This window comes from Misgurnus anguillicaudatus, chromosome 21, assembly GCF_027580225.2.
Source record: "Misgurnus anguillicaudatus chromosome 21, ASM2758022v2, whole genome shotgun sequence".
NCBI classification, from domain to species: domain Eukaryota; kingdom Metazoa; phylum Chordata; class Actinopteri; order Cypriniformes; family Cobitidae; genus Misgurnus; species Misgurnus anguillicaudatus.
The window spans coordinates 38,264,757-38,290,401 of NC_073357.2; the positions used below are offsets into that span (position 1 = coordinate 38,264,757).

A 25,645-nucleotide genomic window follows, 5' to 3' on the forward strand; every position below is an offset into this window, starting at 1 on the left:
CACCTAGAGCATCAGTTATATACTACTATATTAAACGGATAATTTAAAATACACCAATTGTAATTTTAACAACATTCTAACGATATAAATCATCACGAAATTTTGAAGGAATTGTAATAAGGCGCTACAAAGGCTACCCATGAGGAGTTTTTTCAGCCAATGGAATTACGCGGGGTCCTAGGGGGGCAGAATTGCTCGGGGGGACTGGATTGCTCATGACACCTGTCAAAAGGTTTCGAAAATCCGATGAGTCACCACTAGGGGGAATTGTAAAAAAGTGTAAATTGCTTGGACATAACTGCTTTTACACAATTTTGACCAGCAGGTGTCGCCATCGTGTGTGGTGTTTCGAATGCTTCGAAATTTTTTTAAATATGAATGTTATATTTATATATATTTGTTGTTGATTTTTTTAGAGTCTGGGATAGAGGATTTTATATCCTGTACCAGAAATCTTTTCAATTATATAATTTTTTTTATTGAACAAAAGGCACAGGGGATACATTATTAAGCACAAAAATTAAAAAGACAGCAAACTCAAAATAAAGCAATGGATAAGGGATAGTTCACAAAAAGCAAAAGAAAAAAACAATTCACAAAACATTCATAGACACTACAAGTGCAAAAATTACAAATAATTAGAAATAAATAACATTGGTAATACATAAAAAAATAATTTTCAGAAAGTCAGGAAGTAAATTATATCTGTACCTAATTGTATAAGGACCTTCTTTAAGGGTTCTGCCCCAGTGACAGCTGGGGTACATATTTTGACAATTTTTCTGACAGCGATAAACTTGTGTATTAACTTGTTTATAGATTAACCGGTTCTCGCCATGAATATGGCCATGGAATTGCGCCAAGAATAAATGAATAAACAAAACCATAATGTAATCTAATGTTATGTTTTGAAATGACTGACTTGGATTGAATGATGAAGAAAACCCAGCCAATTAAAGCCCAGAATAGATGTGAACCCTGTCAAAACCCTATTAAAAATATCTCAGGGTGGGACATAAAAAATGCCAAAGTACACTTTTGCAAATTCCTCAATTTCCAAAAATTCTTCATAAAAAACAGTTGTGATTTATTATCACTTTTTTTAGCAACATAACTCATATAATGCAATAACACAGTTAGTTACAACAAAGTAACATTTTGGTTATTCTAAAGTTTCAATGAGTTTACTATTATTGTAAAATCTTGAAATATTAATAAAGATAAATTAAGTTGAGCCAACAGTCGAGCTGAGAGCAGTTTTCCTCCGCGCCAGATGGGCGCAGTGTCGTTCACTGACGAGATAAACTAAAACAGTGTTGGGGATCTGCGAAGAAACAACATTCAAGATGTCGTCGCTGAATGACAAGTCAGTTTGGGATGAGGTGGAGGTTTGTTTTATGTTTCTAATAGGTAGTAATTAATGATAACATAAGTAATCATAAAGTATATTCTGTTTTGCGTGTAAGCATTTTTAAATGATGTTTGAGCGTTTGTGCAGTGTGGAGGCTTTCTGATCAGACAGCACAGCATGACAGTGTATTTTATTCTGCTTCATTCATTCGTAATAAACGTGTATTTTTAAATGTCTGTATTACATTATCGGCATGATTAAAAGGAACAAAAGAGCTGTGATCGGTTATCTCAGCGAAATTGACATAAAAGTTAGTCTTTAGTAGGAGGTTAGCGGTGGCTTGCTAGGATAACATTAGCTTGGCAGTAGCAGAAATATGCTAACGTTAACTGTGATCATGGTTGCTCGCATCATGTTTGAGATTACGATCAGCAGATATTTTCTTTGAGTTATTGGAGATAATTTAATTATGAGGCAAAGGATTCAGAATAGTGATTAAAACATGCACATGAACAAACGACGTTCACGTGAATGGTTGTTTTGTTTATGTTTCTGCTATTACATTACAGTTTCCTTATTGTTTAATGTTTTATTTTAAAGGATGGCATCGGCGAGGAAGTCCTTAAGATGTCGACGGAGGAGATTGTTCAAAGGACTCGACTTCTGGACAGTGAGATTAAGGTTGCATTCGTGTTTTTTATATATTTATATACATACAGTGGCTGGATGATGTAATTAGTTTTTTATTGCAATGCTTTCTGAAATACTCGACTCTGGGTTTATAGTGTATTTTGATTAAGATCATGAAGAGTGAAGTTCTGCGTGTCACTCATGAGCTGCAAGCTATGAAAGACAAAATTAAGGAGAACACAGAGAAGATCAAAGTTAACAAAACTCTGCCATACCTTGTCTCTAATGTCATAGAGGTAAGGATGTTTTGTCAAAGCTTTCTTTAAGAAGGAGGACAAGGAGGAGTTTTTAATTGTGTGTTTTTAAATTGACACTGTGTGAATTCAGTTAGAAAGCATTTAAAGCACCTAAAGTATTTATTTTTGTGTATTTCAATGGAAGCTGCTGGATGTAGATCCTAATGACCAAGAAGAGGATGGAGCCAACATTGATCTGGATTCGCAGAGGAAGGGCAAGTGTGCTGTCATCAAAACCTCTACACGGCAGGTAATTCTTCATAGATTATTTGAACATACTTCTCTATCTTGTCTCGTGTGGCCATACATTTCTAAAATATGTTGTAATGTAAATAACATTTATAGTGTTATGGAATATGAACTATGTAGCGCTTTAATTGCAGACCTATTTCCTGCCTGTGATTGGTTTGGTGGATGCTGAGAAACTGAAACCTGGTGATCTTGTGGTAAGTGAATATTTGTGCTGTAAATCAATACATGAACATTTGAAGAGCTCAGGTGCAAAACACTCTAAAACCCCATAAAGAGGATCTTGTAACATTGCCGTTTTCACACAGAGCCATGTGGGTTTGAAATAAAAACCTTAATTTAAAAACTGCATGTTGTGTTTACTTGTTATCTTGATTAATATTACAATTTGTTTCATGATCTGAAAAATGTGACAAACATTCAAAAAAAAAAAAAAAATTAGGAAGGGGCCATCACTTTTTCACACCACTGTATGTGTGTGAATGCACATACAGATTCAGGAAAATCATTAGCACTGTGAATGAACCAAAAATCAATTCATCCTGAACAAAACCAGGACCCATTTTTTGTAATCTCTGTGTGAAAATGGCTTAAATGTGGTGTGTGTTTTGTAAATGAGCATTTTTTTTATCAGACTCTTTATGGATTCTTAAAAAAAAATTCTGAATGGCCTGTGGTTAAGCAGATTTGTAGCAAAGGTATTTGATGAATGTAAAATATGTCTTAAGAGCATTTGGATTGTATCATTATCTTATTTTTGACAGAGATGATGTTTAGTGGCTTTTGCATCTGAGCCCCTCATTTGATAATTCAGTGAATTTTTGCACGACAGCAGTTTTTTTCAGTTACTACATAAAAATTACTTTTATGCTCCTTGCCCTAGAAATGCTGCAATGGGTTTTGCCTAGATGTTTTCAGTGTGTTTCTGTACCTGTTCACAGGGTGTGAATAAAGACTCCTATCTGATTTTGGAGACTCTACCCACTGAGTATGACTCTAGAGTTAAAGCCATGGAGGTGGATGAGAGGCCTACAGAGCAGTACAGTGACATTGGTGGTCTTGACAAACAGATCCAAGAGGTACCATCCTGTCACCAGCATTAACAGTTTTTTGTTTGTTTGATATAACCCTATTTTTTATTGATTTTTAAGCTCACTGGTTTGTGTTTCACAGCTGGTGGAGGCAATCGTTTTGCCCATGAACCACAAAGAGAAATTTGAGAATCTGGGCATTCAACCACCAAAGGGAGTTCTGATGTACGGCCCACCAGGCACAGGAAAGACCCTGCTAGCAAGAGCCTGTGCTGCCCAAACCAAGGTAGAGTACAGGGGCATCAGTGCTATGCTGATGGTAACAAACTACAGTGGAGCTACCATCAAAGTTTCTGCATCAAACCTTACATTGTTTGGTTTCTTATTGTCCCTCTTAGGCAACATTTTTGAAGTTGGCTGGCCCACAGCTGGTGCAGATGTTTATTGGTGACGGTGCCAAACTGGTGCGTGATGCTTTTGCTCTAGCCAAGGAGAAAGCTCCCTCTATCATCTTCATTGATGAGCTGGATGCTATCGGCACTAAGCGTTTTGACAGTGAAAAGGCTGGAGACAGAGAGGTGCAGAGGACCATGTTGGAGCTGCTTAACCAACTAGATGGCTTTCAGCCAAACATGCAAGTGAAGGTATGCACAGATCATAAACAAACAGTTTTAATTTTATGTTAAAAATTGTGCATGGTCCCATTATAAATAAATAAATAATTTAAAAAATTGTCATTGTTCTCAGGTGATTGCTGCCACTAACAGAGTTGATATCCTGGATCCGGCTCTGCTGCGGTCAGGTCGTCTGGATCGTAAGATTGAGTTCCCCATGCCCAATGAGGAGGCTCGTGCTCGCATTATGCAGATCCATTCGCGGAAGATGAATGTCTGGTACTGAAAGTTTGTTCTTTTGTGTCTAGACTTATGTGAGGGTTTCTGAAAAGATAATATAAATTGTTTTGAATAAGCATTTACTCTGTGCTTGTACGTGGTAGAGATAAGTCAACGTCTTCTCACTGTTTGCTGGTAATTGGTATTTTCCTTACAGTGCTGAAAGCACGCTGTGCCTTAAGGCTAATTTGTACTCGATACGTCTGCATGAGCAGACTGAAAACTAGGGATGTGCACTAGGGCTGCACGATTAATCGTTTTTAAACCGAAATCGCGATGTGAATGGATGCGATTTTCGAATCGCAAGAAATGCGATTATTTCGATTCAAAACTATTAAATATAACAATCATCTAGTACGCAGTTTTTGACAGTTCGCTTCATGCGCATTTTACGTTTGATGCAGTTTAGACCAATAGAGTGCATGAACACTGAGGTGCTGACTACACGTCATCACACCATTTGGAAAACATGAGCGCGAGCAGCAGTTCAACTCCTTAACAAAGTGTACGGCCATATGATTTCCGCGATGCACGCGCACATCTGCACCGCTTTGAATATTTACAGGCATGAGGGTTCATGAAGCGCGCACACAGAGAGCAGTCAGCACACGCGTGATCACTAAACTTAAGTTTTCTTTCTTGTCTAAGTGAACATAAACAGCTGGATGTTTATCAGTAGGCTATATTAAAGCAGAGCAGTTTAGCTGTCTTGTGTCTTAAAGTGATAGTAACCTGGTGCTTTCTGTGTCAGAAATGTTTATTACACACCAAAAATTAAAATCACTCCTTACTCTTAACTGAACAAGCTTCTGCAGCTCCACATTTAAAATCCTACAGTGAGGACTGTGCAGTCTTTTATTTGTATTTTTTGCTTATGTTAAATCATAGATTCAAATAACTAATATATTTACATTTATTACAGATGCCTGAAAAGTAAAACAAGATGAGTATAGTCTTATGATTAAAAGAAATACTAAACATTTGCTTGTCAGATGCATTGTTGTAGTGACAGCCAAAATACATTGGCCTATATGTTATTTTAAATAAAACTTTAAAAAAAAAAAATTTAAATTGTATTTTTTTTAATGTTCTTAGATTTAAAAAAAAAAAGTTTGTCTGCAGAATAGCAAAGTCCTGCAGACAACTTGGTACAATGTTTAAGAGGTTTTAAATAAACAGTAGCACAGCATCTTTCTTTGGTGCTATTAAAACCACCACAACAAACCTGGATGTACCTCTTTTATTATATACAAATGAATCGCTCTTTAAATCGCGAATCGCAATTTTGATCAGAAAAATCGCAATTAGATTTTTTCTCCGAAACGTGCAGCCCTAATGTGCACGAATGTTTGAATTTTCAAATGTTTGATCTTCAATAATAATTTCGAGTTAAAAAATGCAATTCGAATGCTTGTTTATTTATAATATGCCACCGAAGGGTTACGACTTATTTAATGCTTAATATGCAAATAATTTCTTCATCTAATTTCACAGACTTTAATGTAAAATATACATAAATTATTTGTATGTATTTCTGATTTGTTTGGCAATTCAGATTGCAGACTAATTTAAGTATTTAGAGTTTTAACTCTGGGTTGTCCGTTTTTGGCCACCGGCTCACGTGTTATTTAGACGTGCTTCTCTGGCGCAGCGCATCATGAGAGCATATGTTATGTAGCCTATGTTTTTTCATTCATTTCGGCTTTTACTTGGTGTTTGGGGTTAGGGTATAATATTTGCTATAATTTCTGTAATATCAAACAGTAATGAATTTGTACTAACTACTGACTTGAAAAGATTTGAGTCAGACTTCGCTCCTCGTGGGTTTTAACACCATTTTTCTGTAGGCTATTTTTTTAAAGAATTTTTAAATATCTTTTTTTTAATGTTTTCAACTTGTATATATCTATTTTTTATATCTATTTTAGTGGATATTTTCTAGTATAAGTCTTCTGTGAAATTGTGACAAAACGAAAAATACAAAAACGTATGTCTTGATTAACGTACTTTAAGCTTAATTTGAGCTTAAATGTTCAAATATTATATTACTGAAAAATGCCCATCCCTACTGAAGACCCCGTTTGCATGCCATTTTGTTACTGTTACCGTGCATAGCTGTGTTACCGTTACTGTGCATTGTTCAGAATCCAAAAATGGCAGACCTCGAGGCGTTTCAGGCTGAGCTGGTACAGCTATGCCACCTCTCTATGAGCAATCCAATGCACAGACTCTTTATCTTACACTTTTGAAGTAAATTTACATAGGATTCAAAACTATTGTCTTAAATTTGTTTTAAATGTTTATTTATGTACTTGCATTTTTAGTTCTAATGTTGAAGGTTTTTTTAGTGAAGAACTTTTATCTGCTACTTTTTGTTGATTTTGGACTCGATTGCCCCCCTCTGGTGCAAAGAATAGTGCAAAGCGAGCATGTCAAGTAGATTCCAAATGCACAATTATTGTATATAATAGAGAGAGACTGTTTGTAAACTGTTATCCATTAGATTGCAATTCCATAAAAGCATGAATATGCATTTGTGCACCTGCTGTTTCATGTAATGGTGTTATCTCTGTTTCTGTATATGCTGCAGCCCTGATGTGAACTATGAAGAATTGGCACGCTGTACTGATGACTTCAATGGCGCTCAGTGTAAAGCTGTGTGTGTTGAGGCTGTAAGTATGAATTACCCTTGCAAAGACATCTGCATATTCACCACCTTAATGAAGTGTTTTTCATTTTTTGTTTAGACTTATCACATGTCAAAGGTCTGTTTTTAATAGGGAGCACTTATTTACTACAACTAAGAGAAGAGTAAACTAACCTTTGTTTTTTTTTAAGACACTCCACACCAAGTTTCATTAAAAGAACAATTAACAAAATTTGTTTCTGCTCCAAAAGCACTCTGCTCATGTATGTGCTTTATTGCAGAGTACATTTTATGTGATAATACATTCACTTTAATGCCAAATTATATCTGACAGAATTTTTGCCTCTTGAAAACAGTCACAAAACATTCAGGATTTAATTCACAATTTTACTTATAAAGTAGCAATAAAGTAGTTTAATGATTCACCACTTTGATCTCTCTGTGATTTAAATAGAAAAAACATAGCTTCCAGGAAGGGTCAAAGTTCCCGAATGTTTGTTATTGCGTGTTTCTAAAATGGTGATTTGTGTGATAGGGCATGATTGCTCTGCGACGTGGGGCCACTGAACTCAACCATGAGGACTACATGGAAGGCATTCTGGAGGTGCAAGCAAAGAAGAAGGCCAACCTGCAGTACTATGCTTAACACAGTCGTAGACTGTCTGTCTGTGTACTTGTATGTATGAAAGCGTGTATGTGGTTAAACAACAGGATCGAGCACACTGTGCTGTTTGGATCCAGTAGTGTTCTGAATGCAATGTTTTGAAAGAGACAGATCAGCTAAAATCAAACTGGACTGCCTCACAATGATTACATTTTCAGTACTCTTGTTCTTGTCTCATAATCCATTAAAAACACAAACCTTTTTTCATTCATGTGTTATTTGTATTTATTCGTTTGTTTAACAGGGACAATGCAGTATAACATTGCTACAATTTCAAGCAGCCGATGCTCCACATATAGGCTTCTAGCCAAAGGCAAATTTGCAGCCCCAGTCCCTGGTTAGGCATTTTTAACAACAATAAAACAATAATCGCACAAAAAACGAAGCAAAATTTAAAGAATAAAAGCTGAGACTGTGTACGACCATCAGTGTTCACAAACCTGCTTTTGTTTGAACCACTTTTTTATAAATTTCTTTTATAAAAAATTCAACTCTGTTTGTATTTTCAGTTCAGTTGGCAGGCTGTTCCAAAGCAGTGTACCTTGAACTGAAAATGTTGATTGTGCAAATTTTGTTTTTCTTTTTGGTACTGTGCAATTCTGATTAGTTACACCTCTTGTAGTGATCCCCTTACTACTCTGTTTTGATATTAATTGGGATATAATGTCAGGAGCAAGATTATTTACACATTTAAAAACAATTTAATAAAAGACTAAATTAATACAAATGTTCGTAAGCAAACTATGTTTTTGTATAATATTACAATGATGCCGTCTAATTGGTTTCTTGTCCAGAATTTGTAGTGTTTGTTTATCTAGAGATCAAGCAGGTTTAATAGTCAGTTGACAAACCTGACTCCAGACAGTCACCCAATAAGATAAATGCGAAATGACCATTGCATACATAGAATCTAAAATAACACCAACTTTTGATTGATCTTAATTGTAAATCCACTCATTTCCTTCATTATTGAAAAACACATTGAGCAATTCATGATCAAACTTTGTTTTTCAGCCACTGCGACACACCAGTTACTTCATTTGATAATATATCTACAGCTGTCTGTGTCTTCTGCATATTACTCACATTTATTTTACTTATAACAATTTTGGTCAGTTATTTACATATAAGAAAAACAACAATTTGCAAAGTTGTCAAGAGTTTTGTTTCTGCGTTGCAATGGTTGCATTGCATTTAATATCGAGTAGCTAGTAATTAGGGATGTAAGAAAATATCAATACATTTTAGTTTTTTAAAGCATACAATATTTGTGGCATTTATTTTGTTTTGAGTTTCCCAACTGCTAGATAGTAGTCATCTTATTTCTAAATTTCAAGTGTGATAGAAAGTACTTGCTAAGGTTTGCATATGATGGTGTGTTCTTGACGACAGCTTTCCTAAAATTATACCGTATTTTATGATTTTTAAAAAAATCCCAATATATTGCCTTGTGCACAGTATCGCAATGTGTATTGCAACATCTGTGTCGTTATGCGTATTGTATCATCCGATTCTATCATCAGATGTGTGTTGTTACCACAGCGTCGTGTAATGACACAATAACGCTTCACCCTGAGCCCAGTCAGAGAAAACACACTGGCATACATGTTCAGAGCTATGTAACTGCTCACCCGGCACATAAAGTGCCCAAATGGCCAGTGGTAGCTCAACGCTGTGTATGCCAGGTCAGCCAATGCTACATTGGCTATTAAAGAATCTGTCACTGAACCAGATGTGGGGGAAGGCCTTGGAGTTGGATCAGGGGTCTGGGAAAGTTTGTAACAGCTTCCCATTCAACCTCGTCCTCTTGTTCTGCGGTCCAGGTATGCCCACAGCACCAGGCCATTACCTACACTCTAAAAAAAAAAGGTTCCTTGAGGTTCTATATAGAACCGTGGGGTTCTATACTTGGCCAATAGAACCTTTTACCAAAAAACGGGTTCCATATAGAACCCTTGGAAGGCAAAGAACCATTTTTATTAAAATGGTTCTATAATTCACGTTTTGTGACTGAAGTGTAAACTAAAGATTACACAATAATTGCAGACCTACACAACTCATTTACAAACCTACACAACTCATTCACAAACCTTTTTGTGTCAATAGGTTGTGGTCAAATAAAGAGAGAGTCAACAAATAGGCTAGTAATATTTAGTGTACACTGTAAAAAATCCAACTAATGAAATGTTGGACGGGCAAAAATATATAAGTTAAACCAATTTTTTTGTTTGAGCTAGTTGAGAAGATCTGTGTTTAAAATATTAAATGAATTTTCAAATCCAGTCAAAATTCAGAATGGTGTTGACTGAACTAATTAAGACAAATCAGGTAAGTATGTGGACTTATGACAGCTATGACAACAAAATGCTCATAATATTACTGTTATTTGGTCACAAAATGTAATTGTAAGAGTTGTTCATGCGTGAATGTATGTGCATAAAGTTTAAATATGCGGTCGGTTAATAAAGATAGCGTCTATTTAAAAATGTGCTCGGACACTTTCGGACGTAGATGAGCTCCATATGAGCTCCAGAAAATCACAGACACTTAAGCGCTCACACCCCGCCCAGCGCAGCCTCTCCTCGGCAAGCCCATCAGACTGCTGGCTCTGATATCTCTGTGGCGTTTAAACGTGTGATTTAATTCATTTTGATTTCTCATACTTAACAATGAAAGGGTTATGTTTTAAATCATATTTTAGGATTGCACTTAATTGATATTGCTGTTGAGTGATGTTTCATATTTTTTACATTTGTTATAACCGGACTGCATGCGAATTTGAACTTCAGAGCTGAAGAAGCGGGTGGAGAAATAGTCCCAATATCATAACAATCTTAAATAAAACTTCTAAATATGCCCGTGTGTGTACCCGTGTGCGTGCGCGCGTGCGCGCGACCCGCTCGTGCGCGCGCGCGCGTGTGTATGTACAGTATGTGCGTGAGTTTTTAATTTAAAATGTCTTAACTTAACTCGGAAGGATCTGAATCACAGGTCATTTCATCCATAGACATGATTTCATCTGAGATCATTCCGCATGTAACAGCCGGAATCACTCACTGTTTCCCACAACGACACGAGTCATCAGCCGTTTCCTCAAGGTCACGTCAGGTAAGTGTTTGTAAATAAATGTTAATTTTAGACTATATTAATTGGCAAAGACGCAAATACTCGACGTTTTTGTAAACATATAAGTTATATAAAGGTGTGTTATGTTATGTGACCGACTTAAAGTGTGTGTTATGTTATTTGTCCGAGTTAAAGTGGAGCTATTTTAGTTAAGATAATACCGGACAGGGTTTAGGACTCCGTCTTAATTATAATTGGGACATTTTTACAAACAAACCTTATAAAATACAATACTAGTGTGCATTTTGAGACAAAACAATAGCACTCATATGTTAACAGATGTCAGTATTTTAGTCAGTGATAAGTCCTGTCCGAGAAAAACGCCCAATAGTGTTTAATTCAATTACGTGTGATGTCTGAGGGAAACTTGGCAATTTTAGGGTATAAAATCTTTCACCGTCAAGCTTTATTATATTAAACATGTTATTTATGTATGTGTGTGTGTTTATATTCCTCTGTTTATTAAACCAGAGCGGTGATGATGTGGAAGAGGCAGATCAGACCACCACCATACGCCAAGATGAGCCTCGAGGCGTGACAGTTATTTTTTCAAACTGAGGAGTTCGGACTCCGGACCGTCATTTCTGCTTGTTTGTACCCTGAGGTAAGTAAACTTTCTACATTTTTGAAACGATATTACTGAAATATTTAGTATAATTAGTTAATATTTATTTTGTTAGAGTAGGTCTTGTGCTAAATAGTGATACTAGAAGCTACATTTATAATATTTACCTCAGTTAAAAAATACTGCTGGTAACGTTAAAGCACTGACGGGCTTCGTCAACCGTCAGTTATAAAAGCTCTGTTAAATACATTTTGTTCCGGGTTTTAATGAATTACGTTACAGTTCTGCTTTATTTCTTTGTCATTTTCAATTAAATTGCCAAGCACAATAAGACAGCTGTGTTGTAAGGAGACGAAATTCGAGACAGGGGTGTTATTTCAATGAAGCGCGTGGTCAAAGGAACCGGGTGGAAGACGGTGGAAGGGAAATTATATGTTTGTTTGTCGCTGTTTTACACATATTCCGTGAGTATTGTTCGCTTGTTCACGAGTGTTTTATCAGGGTTGGAGCTAAACCTTGAAGGAAAGTGGAAACTGCTGGTCACAGTTAAGAACTTTCTGCTGGTCTGTATTATAAATGCACGATTGCAGTGCAGCGTTTGTATCCGCAAGTCTAGATAGCCTATGCATGTTTTCTGTGATGCACACGATTAATTAATGTGATGGTAGCTGTTAAGACACTTACATTTAACATTCAAATGTTTTAAAAACCAAACGTGTTCAGGTTTTTATGTGTATTTGGTTTGTGAAGTGTAATTTTTTTCCTCTCCCTCACAGATAACCATGGTTAATAAATTATCAGACACGTCACTGGCTTTAAAATATAAACCCCATTGATGCAAAAAGGTAAGGTGCTTAAAAGGACCTTGTAAGACTTCGTCACTAATGTTCATTAAAGAGAAAATAAAAAGAAATCTGTGTTTTGTAGCTTTAATGATAATTCTTACTGTATGTATTTCATTTAGAATTTAGCATTAAAGACTGTAAAGTGTTTGAGGATTTAATTTAAATTCTGTATATTTCACACTATTTGTTTATTGAACATTGTGTTTTGAAAAATACATCACTAGTCAATTGCAACCTCAAGTTAATGTAGACTTTAAGGAACTTGTTTGTCTGAAAGTGGATATATAAAGATTTTGTGTTTTAAGATGCTGCATGGAATGACAATGTGGTTTGGAACAGACTTGGTGAAGAACATGGAAACATCTCTTCATAAAATGGCCCCAAACATCATCAGGAGTGCAAAAGAAGGAAGTAAAAACATCTCTACGCCAATCTCATTGGAGAGGAAACCACAGAAGGTGCTTGTTCTTTGTCCAGTGTAAAGTAGCCTTATTTGCATAGTCAATGTAAAGGTTCTAGCACCTATAAATTGTATAAGTGAAAATATGAAAATAATGTTAGTATAAACTTTTTCCTTGCCATTGAAGAGTAAACTTGTTAATTAAGAGACGCTGGCTGAGAAAGAGTTAAAGTTCACCCACAAATTAAAATTGTCGTCACTTTCTTCAGCAGAACACAACAGAAGAAATTTTGAAAAAGTATGGTAATCGAACAACAATGGTGCCCATTGACCTGCATTGGTTTTGTGTCCATTAAATTGCTAGCAGAGTTGTTCGGTTACAGACATTCTTCAAAATCTTTTTTGTGTTAGTGTTCTGCTGAAGAAAGAAAGCTGTGAATGTTTGAAATAACGAGTGAGTGAATGAGTTTTCTTTTTTGAGTAAAATGTCCCTGTAATTGATATCTGTACCTAATGTACAATAATTTGTATCTTTGTAGGTCTGGTGAGGAATGCGGCACTTATGTTATTGCAAGCATTATTTCAAGAAAATCCCAGCTTCCTTTACTGTGTAAATAGTGTAAGTATAGTCTTCTGTAATTTAGTTAGCATTTGAGGCACTTTATTTAAAGTAACATTCAATGTAAATATAAAAATATTACTCTGTTTACCCTTAAATAGCATACAGCTCTACATCAATTATTATGAGTCTTGTTGGTTCATGAGTGTCGCTTGCCTAGTTGTCATACTTTATTTGTGTTATTATGGGATAATTTTAAGTCTATTTGATGGCTTCTGTTAATTGGTAAAAAACACTTAAAAGGTGAAATGTTTGTTTTACAGGAACCCAAAGGTCCCACACTAACCATAGTGTTCAACGGCTCTCCTGATCTTTTCAAATCTGAATGTATCAACTTTATAATGGACAATGTGAACTTAATATGTGGAAGACATTGACATCACAGGCTGTGGAATGACTGTGTCACAGGTCGGAGAAGCGGACCGCCCCTGTCGCGGATCACGCTCCTCCTAGTTCCACCTCGAGGAGGTCCCAAAGCACCCCAATGACCAGACAAACCAGAGATAAGTAAAATATAGAAATAGAAACTTTATTTAAATTATTTAAAACTAAAGTGGGGAATGGGAAAGGGAATCTAAAAATCTCGCTTCTCGCCCTCAGGGGGAGTATTACGGGGCCAGGGACGTTGGAGGGGTTTCCACGTGACTCCAGCTGGAACACCGCTACAGAGCGTATCTGGGTGGGTTGGGCACACACCGTCGCGGCAGCCCCTGATGGCATCCAAAAAGGTCCAAGACCCTCCTAAGGTGAGTACGGACGACAAGGACACAGCACAACACTTCAAGAAAGCTTTGTGTATTTCCGTTTCAAGAGGTTCTTACTTGACTGTTGAACAGTGTTTCTTCTCTCTCCACAGCTCCTAGCCGTAGCAGAACTACGTATTTCAGCATCCGAAGGACTAACAACCCAGCCGGCATCTGTAGCGTATATCCAACGCGATCAAACTTCACGCTGACAAGTAACTTCCTATACACAACCACACCGTCCTTTCGCCCGGACCAGCCCCGCACTCTTTCCGCCCGCTACCTAGCGGTCGCCGGATCAGCAGAGCCTGCGGACTCTTCGGAGGCTGGTCTTCGTTGTGCTGCCCAAGGCGGAAGTTGACTCGCCCGAAAATCGGCCCTTCCAGTAACTTCTACCTTCTCTCTTTATATCCTCCTCCATGGCGTGGCTCGCCCAACCATCGCTCGCCACGTCACTCACACAGCTGTGCCTTGTTTCAGCGAGTGCGGGGATTCCCGGGGAACCCGGAAGTGCCGGTGTCTGTACAAACCGGTCGGGGCGGAACCTCTTCACTCTCCTTTTGGTTCCGCCCCGCATAGTCACTCCGTGACAACTGTTTGCGTTTTTTTTCTCCTCAATGTTCAATACCCTTTTGCCATTAAGCACACAGTGACTTTAATTTATAAAATATATGCTTAAGTTTTAATACCTGTACAAAACAAATGTACAATCAACTTGTGTAAATTGTCGTTCTATTTGATAGATTGTTCATGAATTGTCTTTAAATGCATTGTGATTTCCGTAACACTTTACAATAAAGTTCATTAGTTAACATTAGTTAATGTATTAACTAACTTGAACAAACCATAAGCAATACATTTGTTACAGTATTTATTCATCTTTGTTAATGTTAGTTAATAAAAATGTAAGTTTTAATTGCTTGTTCATGTTAGTTCAGAGTGCATTAACTAATGTTAACAAGATTTTAATAAAGTAATTGTTGAAATTAACATTAACAAAGATTAATAAAGGCTGTATAAGTGCAGTTCATTGTTAGTTCATGTTAACTAATGTAGCTAACTAAAGTTAACTAATGAACCTTATTGTAAAGTGTTGCCGTGATTTCTTTTCATCATTTCAGACACATGTAAAAGTTACTAAAACTTAGTACTGCATATACTGTACAGTATCTATGGGTAAGGGAAATAACTTGAACAAAATTTTTAATGTGTAGTGTAATTAAGAGTTTAGCTGTTTAATACAGAGATGCAATTTATTTATATATATTATTTATATATAAACGTATGTATGTTTATTAAAAAGTGAAAATTCCTAATGAAAATAATTAAATAACTAAATGGTTGAATGTAATGAGACATTTTAAATGTAAACTAAAGTTTTGCTGTCTAATACAGAATAAAGAGATGTGATTTTAAGTATTTTTTATAGATTTATATTTCTGTATAATACAATTAATAAATAGTAAACTTTTATAATTTTCTAGATCGGTTATAATTTCTTATCAATAATAAATTACTCATAATAATAAAGAACCTTTAATGGTTCTAAATAGAACCATCTAACTTTGATTCAAAGAACCATTTGGGGTTCTTTTTAATGAACCCATTAAAGTGGTTCTATATTGAACCATTTGGGGGTTCCATATATGAAGCGGGTGATAGAACCATTTCTGGTTCGATATAGAACCATTTTTTTTAAGAGTGTAGGGAGCCCACAACAAAAACTAGAAGGTACACACTTGGAATGAGCACCCAGGCTGGAGACCATTCGCTATAGTCACATGAGGGAAGGGGGAGGGAGAAGGGAAGGGAGGAGACCACTCAGACATCAAAGCAAGACCCAAACTCACACCTGACATGAGCATAGATTGTGGACAGACTGAATTAAGAGTTACAACTGCTGTAGCGATTCGTAAAAGTATTAGAAGACGCATGAGGAAAGCAATTGAGAGGGTTGTGATAATTTTTTGGGAACGGTTCTTTCAACAATGGAACTGGTAATGGGAGCTCTTTTGTCTTTGTGCTTAAAGCAAACACTTTCAGTGTGAACTCTTGGCCTGCTTCTGTTTAATCAATTTATAGGTTTCTTCTCTTAGCTGAAGGTCTGAGATCTGCATGAACTGTTTGATCAGTCTGGATGTTACACTGTTTAAACACTTCTGAAACTCAAGCATTCACTTCTGTGGACTTTGCCCAAGTGTTTGCCTTGAGACTTTCAATAAGAATGAAAAAGGAAGTTATTTGTCTCTAAGAATAGTCTGTGGAGTCAACAGGGCAACTATTTACAAGGCAATGCAAAGACAATATTTAAAGATGCAGATGTTGAGGTTAATAATGAGTTGTTCACTTTGAAACGTATATACATGTCTAAGCAGGTTTGTTACAGAGAACTGAGTCTCTGAGCAAAAATCAATAGCAATCCATTTTAAAATAAATGTAAAAAAGACTTGATCAACTTCATATTTATTCAGGCAGTGCATTTTTTGGTTGAATAAGCAAGTGTACTAATACAGCATTAGTGCATTATTTCAGTCAATTTCTAGATCCAATTCCTCTCATCACTAACAGTATTAAAATTATAGATAACTACAGGTTATCTATTTTCTTTTAATACTGAAATGTTTTGTATACTAGTCCATTAGACTTGGGACATGACTTACAAGATGATCTCTTATAATAGTAATACTATGTTTAAATGTATTTTAATCCCTTATAAAGCACAATAAAAACTGATAATAAACTTCTATTAATAATTGGTTAAATTGTGTATTCGGAAAAGGAATTTTTTAAAAGAAACACTTTTATGTTGATGCTTTTGTGATGAGAGGTGTATACTTGACTTATTAATTCCGTACATTCGTTAATTTTCTAAAAATTACTCCCTGGAAAGGATGCATAATGTTCTGTTTGTGAACAATGACAATTACAGAGCATCCCACCAGGAACGTACTTTGGAAAGCATTGATTTCCACACTGAGTTGTCGGCCACCGATTCTGTGTTACACAAGTTTGACGTACAGCAGCTGAATTTTATGCTTGAAAAACCAGGATACATTTGGAGGATGTTCATCATGTTGCAATCGTCATACTTGAGGCATTTCTTGAACTTGTTATCTGAAAGAAAAATGGAGGGGAGGATGTGAGAAGTTCAAATGTGCTACATTATTTTATAAAATATAGTTACAATTTACCAATATAGTTGTGTTTATTATATACAGTAAAAGTATATTATGCAATATTTAAACTATTAGACTATAAAAAAATGCTTCTAAGAAAATACCTCCACTACTGGCAGACAAACAGGAGTCTTCAGTGGTGCAAACCTGAGTTATATTACATAATCCTTTTTCGCATTTATAGCACTTAAGTGCAGAACCTTGAGAGAGAAAAGATTATGATTAATAATACACTGAAAACATTACTGTTCATTTTCATATAAAGACCAAAATATTATAACAACATTCATTATTTAGTAATAATACAAATAATTTGTTTTATTTGTTTGTATGAAATGTTGTATATGTCTTCTTAAGGAAGTGTGGGAATTTTGGCCAACAACTACTTTTTTAAATGTTACATTAAGTAAACTTTCATACTGTACATACCAAACTCCAGAAGAACCAGACCAAACACCAATACAACCAGAGTTTTCATGATGTGTTTTCTTCTCTACAGAGAGAACAAGTTAAACAGGTTTATTATATTAAATCCATGTGGGGTTTTTTTCATGAAAACTGATTATTGTTCATTACGACAACACAGATTCTTTTTCTCTTATAACGCTGCCTTTAAAATTACATTGGATGGCACCCTTGAATAAATGACAACATAAACTGCCATATGACTCACACCATCTGCGGAAGAGGCGGCAAAAACGTGCTATTCACGCTTAGTTGGACTCTTGAACATTTTGAGTTTACTCGCTTAATTCGCGCGCGAAATTCTAGTAATTCGAGACATTCACGCGGAAATGCGAGTCATGGGAAGGGCTTCTGCGACTCCGCTCACTTCCTGTAATCAAGTCACTACTAGTGCAAGCTTCTAAATAGGTTAACGCGGCACGATTTTTCACGGGGCAATTCTCAATTCACAACATTCGAACAAGACGCACGAATGAGGCAGAATCGCATGTACCGTGCCACGCTAAATGCCTCATTCCCACTGCGAGACCTCCAGACACGTGTCAAAGCATATTTACATTAACTTAACATTAAAATCACTCGCGCTTGACACCTCTACCGCGGCTGGTGTGAACGCAGCATTATTCGATCCACGAGACCTCCAGATGTGGGCAAACGCGTCTATACATTGAAATCATTTGTGCAAGACGCTCTATTCGCTTTGTTGTGAACGCAGCTTTATGGATTGTTGGGGACATTTTCATCCACTTTGGGTTTTTTTGAGTCTTAATTTAGCCACAACTTTCTATGTTTCAGCAGATCGAATGATTTCTGGTGACAAAGTCTTATAGTGCCACATATTTTGGAAAAATGCTTTGAAATCTTTTAAAAACAATACATCGTGGGCAAATTTACTACCACTTCGGGTTGTTCGTGGATGAAAACATCCACTAAATTAAACTGCTGTAAAAATGTATGAGATAATTATTTTTTCTTTTTCTTTTTTTGCATACCATTGTGCAACCTTGAAAAATGCTATGATTTTAACCCTTAAATTGCCTAGTTCATAAGTGATGCCACCAATTTTCAATATAAAAGTGATTGTGGACTGGATTTTTATTTACCTTTTTCACAGTTTTGGGCATGTCAAGATTAGTAAAAACATTGGCTTTGATGCATTTTTAGTTTTTGTGCAGCATCAGATTTTTTTATTGTTCCTCGTGGCTATTTTTGCCCCATTGACTTCCATGATTGCAAAGCCATGACATCATATAATCTTGCATTTTTGATTGTTGGTGGTTTTTCCTTTTGTAAAGAGGTAAAATTTGTAATTTTTACTGTTGATCACCACACCACACCTTTGCAAAAACAGAGCTTAATTTCTGGCTTGTACATGGAGTATCATATTAGAGAATGTGTGGGCTGCTGAACAACAGTAAAAATGTCCAATTTTACCACTTTGCAAAAGGAAAACCACCATGATGTCATTGAAAAAAAATGTCATTATAATGGAAGTCAATGGTGCAAAAACAGTAAATGAAGTAGGAAAAAATAAAATCTGATGCTGTATAAAAACTAAAAATACATCAAAACCTATGTTTTTAACCAATCTTTGACATGCCCAAGACTGTGAAAAAATCCAATCCACAATCGCTTTTTATATTGAAAATTCAGTAATTTTGCGTGTTTTTCCCAAATCAATGAAACTACTCATGAACTTGGCAATTAAAGAGTTAAAAACATTTAGTAGTTTTGATCAGTACTGAGGTTGATTAAAAGATTCATGAAATAAAATGTTTACAGCCGTTCAATTTAGTGGATATTTTAATCCACGAACCCGAAATGGTCGTGAATTTTAACAATGAGCAAAGGTTAAATATATAATAAATAAACACATTAAATGGAGCTTACCTTTGCCTCTTCTGTCTTTAACCAGAGTCACGACTAGTGATCGTTTTCGAAACTCTTCTTAAAGGTTCGAAACATTTAAGAATCGTTTGTTTCAAATCATTGGTTCGGAGCGTAAAAGTCACGTGATTTTAGCAAACGAGGCATCAAGGTCATAACTATTTCGAACAGGTTTCGAAACGTTTGGAAAATCCGAGGATTCAACAAAGACCAACGCTAGTATGGTTAGGTGAACTAAGATCAGTTTTATTATGCAAGTTCATTAAGCTTTCATCCTTCTGACTAATAACACGATTTGAATGACACGCGTGCATGATTGAGTAAGTTTTTAATTATTTGTTATAAGTTAAATAATTTATTTCTTCTTAAAATATATATATATATATATATATATATATATATATATATATATATTCTTTAGAAAAGTCTTGCTATTATTTTGTAAAAGTGTCAAATGTTTAGACGGATCTTGTTGCTTTAACACTATTTTGACCGGCAGGGATCGCCAGAGTGTCGCCACTAGTCTCGATGCACTCTTCTCCCTTTAAGGTTATTTTAGCTCTGTTTTATATTTGTCAAACAAATACAAACAAAACAGGTACAATACAAAATCTTGTTACAAATCTCAAATGTTTATCTTAGAAGATACATATATAAGAAATAGAAGAACATGGGGCACATATACAAGGCAAAGAAGAGAAAAAAAAGAAAGAAAATACATATTTAAAAGAAACGAAATCAAAAGGGCAATTATTCAATAAGAATGGCCAGTTTTACTATAATTCTTATTATTACACAGTAATAAAGACTTATAAAAAAGTTTTAGCGATTTACTTTGGAAAAAAACGACATTTATGTATGAAATGTTTATCAAAATTGTTTTGTTAATGCCAAAGTAATTGTGATCATTGCGGAAAATTCCAAATTTTATATCATTAATGTCAGGAGTGGCAAGGCTGATGAACCCAAGCGCAGACACTGATAGAAAACTGAACAATTTATTGAACAAAAAACAAGAAAACAAAAACCCACGAGGGGGTAAAACAAGACAATATACACAGGACCGGATAAACACTAAACTGGACTAGACTATGACATTAAACTAGACTTTGACTGACTAAACACTAATAACATACAATAAACAGACAATAAACTTGCTTTACTCAATATAAATACAGGCAGGAACAGAGCTTGATAACACAGTACGATCACAGACAGAACACTGGGCACAAAGACTTTAAATAGGGACAAAATAACGAGGGGAACAGGTGATAAAGATAACAGGTAAGGGAGCGGGTAAAAAGTGACGAGACACAGGAAATTCGTGGTCTAGTATAGTCAATGCAGACCACATATTCCCCACACAAAACATTGTACTGTCAGAACCGGAACAGGACAAGGTTCCGGCAGGATCCTGACAATCAATTGTTAGATTCATTATCTGAATCCCTTTGGACACAAGTAAGGTCCAGCCAAAACCTCTGTGCGATTTCACACACACAGAGCAGATGATCCAAATCTTCTGGTTCATTTTTACAAAATATTTTAGCACTGTTTGTTGTATCCCTGCTAGGCTGCTAATGTCCTGTCTCGTTCACTCGAATGTACGTCATTGCTTACATTGTACGAGTGCCCACTACTGGCGGAACATTGAAGTGGGTTCAAATGAAACGCCCTAAGCCCTGGATCACATGGACAATGGAGACTTTGTGTAAACACAACATATGCTGGTTTTGCTGTTTTTTCAGCAGGGGAGGGAAGTTTTTATGGACAAATCGTTCCCTCGATTTTGACAGAGGGAGCGAGTCTACGTCATATGTAGCCTACACTTCAGACAGCTCCATATACCACAATGCAACACGATTGTGACTTCACTTCAGCAGCTCGGGCTTTGTAGTTTGCACAGTTCAAATGATTTTGGAGGGGAAAGTAGTTCACACCTGTAAGTTAGGGTGTTCCATTTGAACCCACTTCAAGTGTTCCTCCATGCAGTGGGCACTCGTACAATGTAAGCAACGGCGTATATCCGATCGAGTGAACGAGACTGAGGGAAGTTAGCAAGGGAAGGTCATAAAAAACGAACTGGAAAAACCCTAGTCAAAACAAGCCGAACCTGCTTCCGAAAAAACACCTGATTTGTGGTCTTAAACTTTGTGTAATCTCTGTAATCAGATGTGCTCTTGTGTTTATGCGGGAATTAACCTACTGGTTATTCAATGATTCATAAGCCTCAGGCAAGGATATAGCGCTTTAAGAATGCCTTAAAAGTAACGTTACCATATGTTGAAGTAACGTTAACTTAATTTGACCATTGGATAATTTTGGTAGTAGCCATATGCAGGGGTGCACATAACTTTTTTGTCCTGGTTCTCAAAGGAGCACCTGGATATGTTGCTTCTCACACTATTCATGGCACAGACATCCCACTTGCTGACATCATCACTTATCTCTCCCTTTGCCATATCTCTTTGGTTTAAACAGGGTAATGATGATGTATATAAAAGAAAATATGCCTGGTTATTGTTTAACCTTTATAAATAACTACTAGCCTAACTTATACATTTCAAATACTCATAAGACAAGTAAATGGTCAGTAATAAAAATAATCAAATTATGAGCAATATAACAAACATACAAATGAAATAAACACTGCTGCTCAAGTTTTCAAGTTGGTTTGCAGTTTTCAGTTAAAGTACAGAAACTGAATAAAGTAATCAGATAAATTGGATTAATCCTTTTTAAAGTTAATAAAGTTATTAAAGAAAAATATTTTCTTTGTCTGTGGTTTAACATTGCTAAAATTTCAAGCAGCCGATGCTCCACATATAGGCTTCTAGCCAAAGGCTAATTTGCAGCCCCAGTTTCTTCTTGTTATATATGTTACCTCTAGGAGACATTATCAGGAAACATAAGTTTTCACTGCTATGCAGATGATACCCAGCTTTACATCTCTTCACATCCAAGCAAAACCCACCAGTTTTCTAAGCTAACAGACTGTATTAGCGATATTAGTGGCTGAATTGCAAATAGCTTCCTTATGCTAAAGAGATACTTATTAACGAACCGAATCGCTCCAAACTAAATATGTCAGATTACAAGTCACTGTAGTGCCATCTTTCACGGTCAAGAACCTACCGGTAGGTTTATTTTCTTTTAATTGATATTTTAAATTCATGTATCTTTAATTTTTTGTTTTCTTATTTCTATGTAAAGCACTTTGAATGACCTCTGTGTATGAAATGTGCTATACAAATAAACTTGCCTTGCCTTGCCTGCCTTGCCTTGAAATACCCCAATATATTCCTTTGTGTATCGCAATGTGTATTGCATTGTATTGTATTGCAACATCTGTGTCGTAATGTGTATTGTATCATCAGATTCTTGCTGATACACAGCCCTGACTATACTTTAAGAACTTCCTGCAGGTCCTAAATGTCATTGAAATTGGTTAAAAATACACTCAAAACAGCTTTATTTTACATGTTACATATTGTGACATATGGCAGCAGCTTTTTATAATTCAATACAAGATGAAGAAACATGCTATAACAGTTTGAATTGCATTGCAAGTATAAAAAGTTAAACATTAAGGGGCAGTTTTCCGGAGGGTTTAGGTTAATCCAGTACTAGGCCTTATTAATACTAGGTCATTTAAGACATTTTTCAAATTTTAACATTCCTGTTCCAGAATTTTCCAGAGAAAAGATCCAGCTCTGAATTTTAGTATCTGACAACAAAATGCTTGTGCTAAAGCATCCATATATTGTGATTCTTCAGCTTTTGCAGAGTTCTTTTGCCAAATCTCTTTCACTTTTCATAGTTCATCTTTGCTAACTGTCATTTCATGTGTTCCTGATGGTACTGGGGAACTGTTGTTGCAATCTTTCTGCTCCTTTGCTCCTTGGCATTTGCTCCATGTGCACACAAGCAGCCCTCTGCAGTGTCTACGAAATGCTGGGTCACAGCAAGCGTACAGCAGAGGGTTTAAACAGCTGTTGACATAACCCAGACAGATGGCATATGGATGGGCTGCTACCAACCACTGATCAAATCTACAGGAAAAGGGAAGGATTCCCAGTTCCACCAAAGCTGAGAGAGTCTTGTTGGTGTGAAAAGGCAGCCAGCAGAGGAAGAAGGCCAGTACGAGGGTGATGATGATACGGAGAAGCCTTCGTTGACGCGCGTGATCAGGACGTGGACCAAGCCTGAAGTGTCGGGAAAGGAGTCGCCCCAGCAAGCCATAGCACAGCAGAAGCACAATCAGAGGAAGCAGGAAGCCAAGCACAGTCGACTTTAACCCCAAAGCTGCTGACCACATCAGCTCTGCCTGCTCTGAAGCTGTTGGGTCCAGCTCGCTTGAGATTAAACTGGAGTAGTCCATATCACACAAGCAAAAGTATGCCCGTCCATCCTGCAAGTCGCCATCAGGTCCCGCTTCCATGTCCACCTCCCTAACGGTCCGTAGAAGGAGAGCAGGAAGTGCCAGGAGTCCTGCTGCCACCCAAACACAACCCACAATCCACTTGGCCCGTGTGGTTGATCCACACCGTTGTGTGCTGTTACCACACCGTCGTGTGATGACACAATAACGCTCCACACTGAGCCCAGTCAAAGAAAACACACTTGCATACATGTTCAGAGCCACTATGTAACTGCTCACCCGGCACAGAAAGTGGCCAAAAGGCCAGTGGTAGCCCAACGCTGTGTATGCCGCCCATAATGGCAGGGTCATAACGAAAGCCAGGTCAGCCAATGCTAAATTGGCTATTAAAGACTCTGTCACTGAACCAGATGTGGGGGAAGGCCTTGGAGTTGGATCAGGGGTCTGGGAAAGTTTGGAACAGCTTCCCATCCTACCTCGTCCTCTTGTTCTGCGGTCCAGGTATGCCCACAGCACCAGGCCATTACCTAGGGAGCCCACAACAAAAACCAGGAGGTACACACTTGGAATGAGCACCCAGGTTGGAGACCATTCGCTATAGTCACATGAGGGAAAGGGGGACGGAGAAGGAAAGGGAGGAGACCACTCAGACATCAAGGCAAGACCCAAACTCACATCTGACATGAGCAAAATTGTGAATTAAGACTGAATTAACAGTTAAAACTTGGTTTACTGTAGTGGTTCGTAAAGTCTTAGGTGGTGTATGAGGAAAGGAATTAAGAGGGTTGCTTCTTTTAACTATGTAAACTGGTAATGGGAGCTCTTTTTTCCTTGTGCTTTAAGCAAACACTTTCAGTTTTATTAGGGAAAGTGAATGAAGAGAGACTTTCATTTTCTTCAGATCCCATTAATCTCCACTGATATTACTACAGACAAAACGAAAAATAAAGGTAAGAGTTGTTTCAACCCATGGTTGAATAAATTATGGACAAATCGAACAATTGGGTTTAAATTATAACCAATATTGGGTTGTTTATTTTTTAATGGTTGAATCTTAAAAAATGGTTGAAGGTTAATTTAAACCAACGGTTGGGTTTGTCCAAATTTTACATATTCCAGCATTTGTTTAAGTGCACATTTTTAAACAGCAGCTGACAATATTTAACTTTACATGAAACACATTCATTAAACTGATCACAACAAAAATCATTCTTTAAACATAAAACATTGAAATATAATAAACAATGTGACCCTGCCTACTGTCTTTTTTGTGATTTATTGTTTTCTACATAAAATCATTCAACATAATGTAAAGATCATTCTGTAAAAATATAACCTTGATATCTTAGATCCTGAGACTTTAGTCTGGATCTCATAAACAGGGTCACATACAAAACATGCAGACATAGTAAATCAAATTTCTCCCACAAAAGTCTTAATTAAATGTGATGCATCAAAGGAAAATCCAACATGAAGCAAAGCATTTCATACCTGAAGGGTTTCTGTTTCATTCAAATGTCCAATCTCCTTTTCTCTGTGTTGTTGATCACTATCTCAAGCTAAGTCTTCATTCTGCATCCCTGTCCCATAAGCAAAAGTTTCCTTCTGTGTCCCACCAACAGCAGAGGTTTCTTCTCTTTAAATACCCCTCTCCCACCATTTGCTGTCCCCATTTTT

At 36.5% G+C, this 25,645-nt stretch overlaps 2 protein-coding genes, 1 long non-coding RNA gene and 1 other non-coding gene across 5 annotated transcripts; 2 read left to right on the top strand and 2 right to left on the bottom strand.

The window, feature by feature from the left end:
- The first annotated feature begins 1,251 nt into the window (after positions 1–1,251).
- Positions 1,252–7,968, top strand: psmc3 (proteasome 26S subunit, ATPase 3). Of its 2 annotated transcripts, none has more exons than XM_055206423.2 (11): positions 1,252–1,388; positions 1,952–2,032; positions 2,152–2,277; positions 2,423–2,527; positions 2,661–2,723; positions 3,468–3,605; positions 3,700–3,843; positions 3,956–4,201; positions 4,305–4,450; positions 7,041–7,122; positions 7,633–7,968. In XM_055206423.2, the coding sequence occupies exons 1-11, from the start codon at positions 1,347–1,349 to the stop codon at positions 7,741–7,743; spliced, it is 1,284 nt and encodes a 427-aa protein (XP_055062398.1). In that variant the 5' UTR covers positions 1,252–1,346; the 3' UTR covers positions 7,744–7,968. The 2 variants fall into 2 exon arrangements, with proteins under 2 accessions (XP_055062398.1, XP_055062405.1); XM_055206430.2 differs by having other exon boundaries at positions 1,309–1,382.
- Positions 7,969–10,724: 2,756 nt separating this feature from the next.
- On the top strand, positions 10,725–15,466 carry LOC129421555 (uncharacterized). The gene is made up of 7 exons (XR_012359980.1): positions 10,725–10,869; positions 11,359–11,491; positions 12,229–12,297; positions 12,603–12,755; positions 13,237–13,316; positions 13,580–14,062; positions 14,173–15,466. It is a non-coding gene; the product is annotated as an uncharacterized lncRNA (long non-coding RNA).
- Positions 15,467–16,505: 1,039 nt separating this feature from the next.
- LOC129445286 (uncharacterized) lies at positions 16,506–19,680 on the bottom strand. Its single transcript, XR_012359979.1, has 4 exons — positions 19,591–19,680; positions 17,665–17,728; positions 17,340–17,435; positions 16,506–17,173 (listed from the first exon to the last, which is right to left on the bottom strand). It is a non-coding gene; the product is annotated as an uncharacterized protein (transcript).
- Positions 19,681–22,211: 2,531 nt separating this feature from the next.
- On the bottom strand, positions 22,212–25,018 carry aplnr2 (apelin receptor 2). Its single transcript, XM_055206440.2, has one exon. The coding sequence runs from the start codon at positions 24,650–24,652 to the stop codon at positions 23,402–23,404; it is 1,251 nt and encodes a 416-aa protein (XP_055062415.2). The 5' UTR covers positions 24,653–25,018; the 3' UTR covers positions 22,212–23,401.
- Between the last annotated feature and the right edge of the window lie 627 nt (positions 25,019–25,645).

What these genes read in the sequence shown, in the direction of transcription:
- psmc3 (XM_055206423.2), top strand. Translation starts at nt 1,347, where the DNA reads ATGTCGTCGCTGAATGACAAGTCAGTTTGGGATGAGGTGGAG. An exon ending in TGAAACCTGGTGATCTTGTG is followed by an intron (nt 2,724 to 3,467) that starts GTAAGTGAATAT and finishes ACCTGTTCACAG; the next exon opens with GGTGTGAATAAAGACTCCTA. An exon ending in AGCCAAACATGCAAGTGAAG is followed by an intron (nt 4,202 to 4,304) that starts GTATGCACAGAT and finishes CATTGTTCTCAG; the next exon opens with GTGATTGCTGCCACTAACAG.
- aplnr2 (XM_055206440.2), bottom strand. Translation starts at nt 24,652, where the DNA reads ATGTCAGATGTGAGTTTGGGTCTTGCCTTGATGTCTGAGTGGTCTCCT.